This window comes from Eutrigla gurnardus (assembly GCF_963514095.1).
Source record: "Eutrigla gurnardus genome assembly, chromosome: 20".
Lineage (NCBI taxonomy): Eukaryota > Metazoa > Chordata > Actinopteri > Perciformes > Triglidae > Eutrigla > Eutrigla gurnardus.
Window position 1 is genome coordinate 19524063 of NC_139931.1, and position 12793 is coordinate 19536855.

At 42.2% G+C, this 12793-nt stretch overlaps 1 protein-coding gene across 1 annotated transcript in view; it reads left to right on the top strand.

The window, feature by feature from the left end:
• Positions 1–2931: 2931 nt before the first annotated feature.
• Positions 2932–12793, top strand: part of cpt1a2b (carnitine palmitoyltransferase 1A2b) — a 36212-nt gene continuing 26350 nt past the window's right edge. The window contains exons 1-3 of the mRNA XM_084038213.1: positions 2932–3082; positions 9108–9250; positions 10019–10158. Coding sequence (XP_083894339.1) covers positions 9110–9250; positions 10019–10158 — 281 coding nt within the window. The 5' untranslated portion in view covers positions 2932–3082; positions 9108–9109. The remainder of the gene's footprint in view (positions 3083–9107; positions 9251–10018; positions 10159–12793) is intronic.

A 12793-nucleotide genomic window follows, 5' to 3' on the forward strand; every position in this document is an offset into this window, starting at 1 on the left:
GTACGACTATAATCTCTTGTCTCCCGCCCATGATCCACTCCCAAAACCCCCCACATCTTTGTGAACCTCCAGTCCACACGGTAGGAGGAATTTGTGATGTCAGAAAAAAAAAAAAATTGAGGGAGGGTGGGTCGAGAAAAACAGCTGACACGATAAGTGACGATGATGACGACGACGACGAAGAGAAATGTCTGTAGTATAATTGCATAAAAGGATAAAGTGCACTATTATGACAATGATTATTATTGCCTGTGAGAAATACTGACCAATAAACAACAATGGAAATATATTTGGGTGTTTGTGTTAATTGTGTGATCTGCTGCAGGTACAAACTACTTCTCCTCCGTGGTGTCTGAGCTGTTTGTGGAGTATAACAACGAGTGTCTCATCTCAATGGAAACTTATTTTTGGAAAAAAATATGTACGGCAGTCAATGGGCAAGAGACAAGGAATGTTTTGGATCCTGTATGAATTGAATCTCTTTCAAATATAGTTTTACGCATCAAGAAATACACATTTTGTAGTACAACTTTTGAAGTATAAGTACTGTGAAAATACGTTCAAAAGTTGAACAGATTAGCTCACCACCTTCTCTATCACTGCACCTCTAAAAGTTGCTGATTGATTGATGGACGTCATTATATTATTGGTTGAAATTAATTGGTATTAGCTGATGTAAACATGCGTAGTTTTTTTGTTTTACAAGGAGAGAACATTGGATTTTTGATTTAAAAGTACAAATTATTGGATTTTTTGTGGATTTTTTGGCATATATTGTTCATTTCAGCTCACCTTTAAAGCCATATCATTGGTATATTTCTGTAGAATGAAAGGTTTTGGGAGTTGGTTGTTGGTGCCAGGCGGGCTGGTCTGAGTATTACGCAATCTGCTCAGTTACTGGGATTTTCACACACAACCATTTCTAGGGTTTACAAAGAATGGTTTGGAAAAGGAAAAGCATCCAGTAGGCGGCAATCCTGTGGGCGAAAATGCCTTGTCGATGCTCGAGGTCAGAGGAGAATGGACTGACTGATTTAAGCTGATAGAGGCTCAACTTTGACTCAAATAACCACTCGTTACAACCAAGGTATGCAGCAAAGCATTTGTGAAGCCACAACACGCACAACCTTGAGCCAGACGGGCTACAGCAGCAGCAGACCCCACCGGGTACCACTCATCTCCACTAAAGACAGGAAAATGAGGCTACAATTTGCACAAGCTTACCCAAACTGGACAGTTGAAGACAGAAAACGTTGCCTGAGTCTCGATTTCTGTTGAGACATTCAGATGGTAGAGTCAGAATTTGGCGTAAACAGAATGAGAACATGGGTCCGTCATGCCTTGTTACCACTGTGCATCCTAGTGGTGGTGGTGGTGGTGTAATTCTTTCTTCTTTTCTTGGCACACTTTAGGCCCCTTAGTACCAATTGGGCATGGTTTAAATGTCACAGCTTATTATTTCTGACCATGTCCATCCCTTTATGACCTCCATCTTCTGATGGCTACTTCCAGCAGGATAATGCACCAGGTCACAAAGCTCCAATCATTTCAAATTGGTTTCTTGAACATGACAATGAGTTTGCTGTAGTAAAATAGCCCCCACAGTCACCAGATCTCAACCCAATAGAACATCTTTGGGATGTTGTGGAACGGGAGCTTCGTGCCCTGGATGTGCATCCCACAAATCTCCATCAAGTGCAAGATGCTATCCTGTCAACATGGGCCAACATTTCTAAAGAATGCTTCCAGTACCTTGTTGAATCAATGCCAGGAAGTATTAAGGCAGTTCTGCAGGCGAAAGGGGGTCACCACGGTATAAGTATGGTGTTCCTAATAATCCTTTAGGTGAGTGTGCATTTTCCCACATTTTTGGACAATACAGTAAACATGAACCTACTACTGACAGTATTGACTATACTGACTATACTAAGTGAAGGGAAGCGTAGTGTATTTTGTGCAAGTCAAATTAATCCGTTGAACTTGCCAGCCAGCCAGCCCTCAAACAGCACTTTGAGGGAAAAAATATACAGAATATGTAATGATAACAGTTAAAAAAAAAAAAAAAAAATACATAAAGAGTTACTTTAAATAAATAAATAAATAAATACATGACACATATTTTAATCTGAAAATGTTATTAACTTTTAAGTCAAAAACTTTTTTTAAGGAGAGGTTTGTGTTGTTTTTAAGTGAAAAGGAGTTTCAGCATGACGTCACCATGGCATTCCCCACGCAGGATCATTAAAAATGGGCTTTTGGTTGATTTAGGGATGTACATTTATTTTCCGTGATGTTTGCGTGCTGAATATACCGCGTCTTTTCGTCGACCCCCGGCATCATCGAGTGAAAAGCTGCCGGCGGAGTTTGCAACCTTCCTTTACGGTATGAAGTAGAAGGAACAGACCACTTGGAACTCGGTGCTTGCGTCACAAGGAGGCGGGTCTTCACGGCCGTAGCTTCCTTCAGACAGAGGTGGAAAGCGAAGAGCTCTCCCTCTGACACTAACAACGTGTACGGCAGTGGTTATATCCAGTCAAAGTCAAACTAACTGTATATTTTTATTAGATGAATCGTAATGTAGTGATGACCCCTAAACCTAATCGTAACCCTCCCACACTGTTAAAAAGCATTATTTATTAATATGTATTACTTAATCGTTATTATAATTAGTTATACTAATCGTCTCTCTATGTTATGTCGTATATATGCTACTGTTCTCTTAACCAAAATGGCGCCGCAGATGCCGTGTGTCCTGTTTGTTTTCTGTTTATTTGTTTTTCAGCAAATAAACAGAACAGTTTGAATGTGTGAACAGTTTGAATACCAGACGAGTAACTTGTAGTGTAGCCACCGCGCATGCGTCGAAGCGACGCAGTCCGGCCCCTTGTCTTCTTTACAAGCGCCTCATCCTCTCACTCCGACTATCTTTGGCCGCTGGCGCTGATTGCCTTCCTTGTCGGAGGAGAAGCTCGCTTTCACTGGTTCGCTCAGCGGCAGGCTTGAGAAGAAGGGAGGGGTGCAAACGTGCCAACGTTTCTGTGTCGACCTTCTCACCGAGAAAGCTCTCCGAAAGACACCTCAGGTACATTTTCATCATATTTAATCAACTCCTCTCGTACCGGCCTACCCCTCCATTTAATGTATTATTTTTGCTCTATGTTGGCTTTGTGCTTCTTCGCGCGGGGTGGGAGGCGTTGCCGAGCATGAATAGACCACTTGTGTGTTCAATGGCAGTTTATACTCCGGCTAACAATACGATGTACTTTCACAGTAGTGTTCTACGCTTGTCTGGTTCGCGTTTGTGGTGTTTTGGTAGCCGCGGGTGTTTCTTTCCGCCTGCACGGGAATCATGGTGATGGTGATGGTGAGCTGAGTGGTCGCATCGCTCGGTAGCTAACTGAAAGGAAACCAGTCCCGGAGATGGCTGTGAAACGTAGCCTACTTTGTATTTATGTTAAGATACTTCCAGATAAAAAGGGCCGACGTATTGCTATGACAACCTGTATGCGACAGCATGGATAACTCGTCTAAATATAGAGGGGGGTAGCCTACTACACAGTGTAGCTTACGTCACATTCAAATGAGAACTTTTCTCCAACATGAAACATGCAAACACAACGATATAAATGATATTACTGCCTTTTTTATTAAGTATAGCATGCTAATATTGCACTGTGTCAGCCTGTGCACGCGCGTTTCTTCCCGCCACCTTCCATGTCAGTGATTATGATTAAAAGGCATAACCTTACTCCTCCCAGATGTAGTGGAGTTAACACTCAATCAAGAATTGAATTATTGTTGCATTACTTTTCCGATCTGGGAGTTTTTCCGGGTGATGACGACACCCCCTCCCCCCCTCTCATTGGTGTTTATGTGTCTCTTCAAACGAGCAACGGCACATCCCTCCTGGCTGCCGAGCTTGAAAACCCAGTCTCAACTTGAGAAACGGGTTATGGATCTGTTAGTGCTGCTGACTGACTAGACCATCAGAAGAATAGTTGAAGCTCCCAGGCAACAGTGGCCCCCAATGTGTCTAATATAGTGGGCAAACATTGAATATAATATTAATTACGTATTAAGTGCTTTTTCTTCAGTGTAATGACCTTGTAGTGTTTTTGCTACCTCAGAATGAGCTGTTTATGTCTACATAAGGAGCCGGCAGCTCTGTTTCTACAGTAGTCCAGAACAGACAAACAGGAGAAGTTTCAGTGTGTTGCAATCTGCCACCTCAGCGCTAGATGCCACCAAATCCTATACCCTGCAGAAGTATTATTCTGGGCATTGTTGAGATAAAGGTAATACACTTTTCTAGTGTTTGGATTATGACTGGAAAGTTTAGGTTAGGGAAAGGATAATTGTTGTGTACATCTTTTGGAGGTCTCTATGTCGTACAATTATTCTGTAGTTGTGTCCCAAATCAGTGGTTGCAACCTTTGGGAGGATGCAGGCTTCACTCTCTGCAGTCTATTTCATGCTGAGAGAGTATATTCTGCTGCATCTCCCACTGCTGATCCACTTGTGGACACCGTGTTAAAAACCAACCAATAGTCAGTCTACTGCAATGAATCTTGGGTAAGTTGGGATGTGAAGGTTCCATCGGTTGGATCTTCCGAATCTGGGAAAATTCCATTTCTGGGCTGCATTTGAAGGAGGGAACAAGACAACATTTTCTCAATTGCAATTCTCAATGGCCGCAGATCGGCTACTTTTGAACAACATCCGTCTGTTCGAAGCCGAACCAGCTCCGTGCGAGTGACTTTGATCCACGTCCTGCTATTAAATCGAACAACGTTGGTTAGGTTTTATCTCCTGACGCTGTTTGTTTATTTGTTTTCAACTTCCGCCATGCAGGCAGCTACGCTAGTGGAGTTTGTTGTGATGTATACACTGCGCATGCTCTTAATGCACATGTGCAAGTAGTCTGTGCTACTAGGCTTGAAATGAAGTGACTGATTGTTGACTCTCAAGGCGTGTTTTGATTTTTTTTTTTTTTTTGCAATATATTGTCATTCTGCATATTGATAAACAACAATTAAGATATTATCATAGACGATATGTATTGCAATCCGCTAGCAGCCGCTGCATTAGTGTGTCCATCTCAGCATCAGCCACGGCACAAGTGTGCTAACTAACTTGAATGATTGTATAGTTGCCATGTCATCATCCACCACGTGCCGGAGAGCTCTCGGGCTTTCCTGTCCTGAGTCGAAATCAAGTTTGTTTGGAACTGATTTGTTTCTGTGTCGTCATTGCCTATTGAGCCGGTCAAAATGAGACAGCAATGACTAAAGTTTTCCTTCAGACTGCGGGCACGTGTCTACATTGGTGAATTGGTTACACATGAAGTAAGGGAGAAAAAACCGAACCAAGCCAGCGGTGACTCTCAGATTCCTGTCTAATCAGTGACTGATCGGTGCGGCAACACCCTGTTTTGTCTGCTGCTGGAGGCTGAATGCTTAATATTCCTGTCTAAACTCCCTGCAGCAAGACTAGAAATGTGAAAGACACAAAGCGATATGCTGCTTAAAATGACAAGGATGTGATAATGTATACACCAGGGATGGGACTAGAGCTGTCATTTTCATCTATAATACTATTTGAATTTCATTCCATATTTTTTTCAATATTCAAATTTATATTTGAATTTTCAACAATCCTCAAATTCAGCCTTTTAAAAATATTAACAACACTACACAGGCTTATACATTGCAAATGCCATTATCAGCAATGTGGTTGTTTTCATTCTTGTCGACTAGAGGGCGTTCCAAAACATTACCAATAAATATGTTGAATTACCAACAGCTGACAGCTTTCTTGCTAATAATTAAACTTACGCACAACATGAAACAACCACATTTGCGTTCTCCTGGGGATGCTGTTTCCCCGTTGCCATGGCTACGCCCTCCACGTCTTCCTCCTCGTCTTCCTCCTCGTCTCACCGTCAGCTCTACTTTCACTTTGTCACACGCATCCTGTTGGTCTCATTCCTGATGAATAAGCCGATGGAGACGCGGGACGATCTAGCTAGCAGTAAGAAGCATGAATGCATCTTTGTCACGATGCATCGCTTCTGTATCGTTCATCAGACTTCATGTGACAAAAGCATTCCTTTGTGCGGGTAGTCCAAGGTGAGCAGGGCGAGATTTGAGAACGTTAGACAACACGTTTATAAAAAAAAACACATTTGAATATTAAATTCTGCATTTAATAAGTATTGACTTCTTTACTATTCAAATTATATTCGATTGCTGAATTTCATCTCAACAGCCCTAGACGGGACGATGACATGGCATGGATATAGGGTTTTATCGCGAATCCCGTTGATCGTGGTGAATTTCCATTGTCAGGATAATCATGAATGCTATCCTAAAGGCTGTCTAATTTGCTATCACGGTCCAGACTTTTATTTTGTGTGTGTTATCTTGCACAAAATAAAATATTTTAAGTGACTTGAAGTGATAGCAGTATCTTGAAGTCGCATTTTACACACATTTTTATGATCTTGAATCATGAATATTTTGGCCAGGACTCGCATTGTCTCGAGCCGAGTACGCACACTTGCCGGAAACTTGTCCTCTAAGTAAAATAAAAAAAGGATAGAATTCAGCTTCCTCCCAACAAAAAGGTTTTAGACGACATTTCATTTCACTCTAATCACACAGATCATATCTTGAGTGAATTATTTAACATGAAAATCTTCACTGATGTATATTGTATAATTGTTTGAGAACATAATGACACAACAACGGTCAATGGAAACCAGAATCGGCAACCCATTGAGAGCTGGATTTAAAATCACACCCAAAATCAAAGTGAGCAGCTTGTGACTTATCGGAGGATAGTGCTGGTCCACCATAAAGGTCAGCCCACCTTAAGTGCACTGGAGCTGGAGCAGCCAAAGTTTGTCCTGCACCAGCAGGAACCCGGACTACCTGTGAACCTGATCGGTCTGCATGTATCACCTCATGCTTCAAGAACGAGGCAGGCAGGAGAAGGAGAGAGCAACGATCTGGTCTCCACATCAGAACTCTGTTTGAGGTTTTCTTGCTTTTACCTCCATTGCTCCTGTTGTCACTTTAATTTACAGCAGCTGAAACTGATTCACCATAACTTGTGCTATAGAATGGATAGATTGATCTCCCTGAAGATGAACTGACTGGTGTTATTCTGTAATGAAGTGTTGCCTTCATTTTTTTCAGCAGTGTATATATCCATAGGATTTATAGAGAGAACTGTATACATTGTTCATTTTATTCCCTTTTATTCATTTGAAATATGTGTATGGTGTATATTTATGTGTACCATGAAGGCGCTACAACTTAAATCTAACTGTGCATGCCTTTGTCGTAAAAATAAATAATAAATGAAACGATAAATGAGCCCAATAAGTTGATCGTGGTGAATTTCCATCATCGGAATAATCCTAAATGTCTTCCCGGCCTACTTGGAAAAAGCTGTCGTGAAAGTGAAAATAGCCTAATAAATCTTTATGCAGGGAGACCTTATGATATCATCTTATTCCAGATTATTTATTACTAAAAGGGATGTTTACACAAAAAAGATGTCTCATCTGTAACACAATATAACAAATTGTTTCTTAACAAAATGCAAAGTGATTCCAGTTCGTTTAAGTGCCATTTTAAGGGTTTTTAGCACATTTTGATAATTCTCAGGATGATATTGTGAGTCGCTATTATTTTAGCCATCAGTCATCGTGACATGAAATTGTCATAATCGTCCCATGCCCACATAACGTCATGGTTCCCTGACCGTAAGAATAGTACAAGCTATGATATCTATTTTGTTCTGATTCCTGCATCGGCGCCCTGATAAGAGTCTCACACATGAAGAGTCGTACTAATGTCAGAGGGAAGCTGACCTTCCAGCTTTACATCCAGCTTTATGCATCCTCCAAAAATGTCATTTCCAGAGTGCAGCGTTTAAGGGAAGAGAATAGTCCTGTTGTGGCCACGTCTTTGCATCTTGTTGCCAGTCACTTTATTCATTCTGCTGCTCCTGTCTGCCATTTCAGTCATCGATTTCAGACGCAGCCACAGTTTTGTCCAGAGCTCATGCTGGAAGTTGCTCACGATTGCGGCAACTTCCTTTCGTCTCATCTCTGTTGAAAGTTGCACACGTGCAGTACCAAAAATAACTTAGGTCCCGCCCCTTCCTGCAGTACCAATAAATAACTTAGGTCCTCTTAGGTAATATGTATGTTACTCAACGGTGAGAAACCAATAATGTTGGTGATCCCGTTTGAATTGTACCATGTGATGTTGATCACCAGCATTAAGCTGTATTGGAGGCCTTTCCGATTCTGGCATCGGAACATTTCTGCTGCCAGTATGATGCCAGAGCGGGCAGCTCATAAGTATTAAATCATTAATAATGTCTGGCTGACGTCTCGCCAGGCGGATGCTCTATATCGACTTCATTGTAGCGCTCGGTTTCCTGAGCTGAACAGTTGATATGTTTCTGTTGGTACACTAGATCAACCCACAAAACCACATGGCTTCCAATTCTTTTAGCCATTTCCTCTGCACAGTATATTCACTTCCTTATTGTGAGAACCAGAGTCACTTTCACAGTGAAAATGCAAGAAGCAACAATGTGACAAAGTATTCATGGTCACACAACAACGTAGGACACACTGCACCTTATGTGTCCTGATGAATACAAGCTAGCTATCCAGTTGCATGTATACCAAGCTGCTGTATCACACGGCGTAGTATGAGCAGCTGTTACTCTGTGTTGTTGGTGCTGCAGCAGGATTCAGTGCCACAACAACATTCCACTGACACATCCAATTACTCTAAGTGTTGTCAGTCGCACTGAGCTGCTGGCTTGTAAAACTGGCTCTTACAGACGGGTCCGAATACAAACGCTAACACGGTGATACAATCCTGTTAGTAATCTCCCACAAATGATGCAGATGCATGAAGTTATGAATAAATTATGGTAAATACGCTGGTTGTTTGTTGACAACGCAAACCGCCAAGATGAATTGTTGCGTTGCTGCCATAATGCTGATTGACCATTCGGAACTGATTAATACAAAGGAGTGATGTTGGTGTTCACCTTTTTGCTCCCCTGTGTTTCCATAGCGATGGCGGAGGCCCACCAGGCAGTGGCGTTCCAGTTCACCATAACGCCAGAGGGGATCGACCTGCGGCTGTCCTATCAGGCCCTGAACCAGATCTACCTATCCGGAGTGCGATCCTGGAAAAAACGAGTCAGCCGCCTTCGGGTGAGGATAATGATGGGAAATCCCTGTGTGTCTGTGTGCTTGTCCTTAGATTTGACATCCATGCTACTTAACCTGCCATCCAGATAGGTTTATATTATGGAAATGTCTCCATTTGAATGATTGGATGTCTGTGATGAGCCAGTCATTTCAGGGAGGAGAAATATGAGTTGTACTGAGTCACGGTGCCTAGAAGGCCTTATTACAGGATGTCAATGTATTCCCAGCTGTATAGGTTAGGAGTGAAGAGCCTTTCCTAACATGTACTGACTTGCATTTTCCCCTTCTGAGGCGACAAACACACAGCTGTTAAAATGTGCACATGCAGCTGTGAGCGGTCACGCTCCATAACAAGTTTCACTCCTTACTGCTCCTGCCGAGTGAATGCCGTGAAGCCAAACGTTGTTCAAATGTATTTGTTTTGCCGAGTCAAGATTTGAAAGTCAAGATACAAATGTGGCATGTTTGCCCTTTTGGGGAGTGTGCAATCACCGTATTTGAAGACACAGCTGTTAAAACACTGGGCTTGAAGAATGAACTCACCACGTGTAGGATCGAGTGGGTATAAAATATCCATATGATATTAGAGAACATTTTGGAAAAGGCTTTAGAGGGGAAATGCAAAGGGAGTGTCAGTTTTTAAAAGGTTCACTCTGGATTTTAACATTCCCAAATTGTTTGATTTGCAAAAGCACCCTGATTTGCCGCAGGGTAAAGAGGTGAATGTTTGACTGATCCCAATGCATTTTGTTTGTTCTTCTGTGGTAACAGAACAGGGTGATCAAGGGAGTGTACCCTGCCAGCCCTTCTTCCTGGCTCTTTGTCGTCATAGCGATCCTGGCCACCATGTACATGCGCTCGGATCCCAGCATGGGGCTCATCCAGAAGATACAGCAACACCTGCCACTAAGGTACACACAAACACAGAGAACCTGTCTCTACCTTCTTAAAGGGATAGTTTGGGTTTTTTGAAGGTACGTGAAGAACGTGGTTCTTTGAGGTACTCATCAATGTTTAGTGTATTACCAGCAGTAGATGGTGGTTGGCTCGCTCCCAGTTTGGAGAACCAGGATGGGAACAAAGCAACGTACTGCTGTGGATAGAGCAGCAAAATGTGTTTTAGACACAAAATCAATATTAGTTTAAGTGTACGCTATATTAGGAATATTTGACCACTTTACCATAGTCCATAAACCAGTGGGTGATGTCACGATGAGCACGTCCACTTCTTGTATATCTATGCTTCAGGCAGCCATCTCCAGTGGTAAAGGAACTGTTATCTCATGCTCTCTTTAAAGCCAGACTCCTTTGACAGATAACGGCTTCAGTTTTCTCTTATTTTCTCTCCATACATACATACGGGAAGGCCTGGCTCTCAGTCTCCACTCTAATTCAAACACCCAAAGGTGTTCTATCGGGTTGAGGTCAGGACTCTGTGCAGGCCAGTCAAGTTCATCCACACCAAACTCTCTCCTCCATGTCTTTATGGACCTTGCTTTGTGCACTGGTGCACAGTCATGTTGGAACAGGAAGGGGCCATCCCCAAACTGTTCCACAAAGTTGGGAGCATGGAATTGTCCAACATCTCTTGGTATGCTGAAGCATTCAGAGTTCCTTTCACTGGAACTTAGGGGCCAAGCCCAGCTCCTGAAGAACACCCCACACCATAATCCCCCTCCACCAAACTTTACACGTGGCACAATGCAGTCAGACAAATACCGTTGTCCTGGCAACCACCAAACCCAGACTCATCCATCAGATTGCCAGATAGAGAAGCGTGATTGGTCACTCCAGAGAACGTCTCCACTGCTCCAGAGTCCAGTGGCGGCGTGCTTTACGTCACTGCATCCAATACTTTGCATTGCACTTGCTGATGTATGGATTGGATGCAGCTGATCGCCATGGAAACCCATCCAATGAAGCTCTCTATGCTGTTCTTGAGCTAATCTGAAGGCCACATGAAGTTTGGAGGTCTGTAGCGATGAACTCTGCAGAAAGTTGGTGACCTCTGTGCACTATGTGCCTCAGCATCCGCTGAGGCACATAGGTAGGCCTCATATAGTGGTCCGTCATTTTACGTGGTCGACCACTTCTTGGCTGAGTTGCTGTCGTTCCCAATCACTTCCACTTTGTTCTAATCCCACTGACAGTTGACTGGAATATTTAGGAGTGAGGACATTTCACGACTGGACTTGTTGCACAGGTGGCATCCTATCACAGTACCAGGATATATATATCTATATATATATCTATATATATATAGATATATATATACACATCCTATCACAGTACCAGGATATATATATATCTATATCTATATATATATATATACACATATATATATATATATATATATATATATACATATATATATATATATCTATATATATATATATATATATACACATCCTATCACAGTACCAGGATATATATATATATATCTATATATATATATACACATCCTATCACAGTACCAGGATATATATATATCTATATATATATATACACATCCTATCACAGTACCACGCTGGAATTCACTGAGCTCCTGAGAGCGACCCATTCTTTCACACATGTTTGTAGAAACAGTCTGCATGGGTGCTGCTTTTATACACCTGTGGCCATGGAAGTGATTGGAACACCTGATTTCAATTATTTGGATGGGTGAGCCAATATAGTGGATATATATTACAGGTACTACTCGGAAAATTAGAATATCGTGTAAAAGTTGTTTTATTCAGGCAATTCAACATAAAAGATGAAACCAATACATTCTATAGACTCATTACATGGAAAGTGAGATATCTCAAGCATTTCTTTGTTGTAATTTTGCTGATTATGATTTACAGCTTATTAAAACCTCAAAACCAAAAACTCATTAAATTAGAATACTGTGAAAAGCTTCAGTAATGTAGGCTCAAAGTGTCACACACTAATCAGGTAAGTAATCCAAAACACCTGCAAAAGGGTCCTGAGCCTTTAAAAAGTCTGTTTGGTTGCTTGTTTGGTTTAGAAGAATTCACAATCATGGGGAAGACTGCTGATCTCACAGTTGTGCAGAAAACCATCATTGACTCCCTGCACAAGGTGGGTAAGACACAAAAAGTGATAGCAAAAGAAGCTGGGTGTTCTCAGAGTGCAGTCTCAAAGCACATAAATGGACAGTTAAGTGGAAGGCAGAAGTGTGGAAGAAAACGGTGTACAAGCCGGAGGGATGACCGCAGCCTGGAGAAGATGGTCAGGAAAGGGCCATTCAAAAGTGTGGGGGAACTTCATAAGGAGTGGACTCAGGCTGGAGTTGCTGCTTCAAGGGAAACGACACGCAGGCGGATGCTGGACATGGGCTTCAAATGTCGAATTCCTGTTGTCAAGCCGCTCCTCACGAGCAAGCAACGCCAGAAGCGCCTTACCTGGGCTAGAGAGAAGAAAGACTGGACTGTTGGCCAGTGGTCCAAAGTCCTCTTTTCTGATGAGAGCAAGTTTTGCATCTCATTTGGCAACAAAGGTCCCAGAGTCTGGAGGAAGACCGGAGAGGCGCAAAATGGAAGA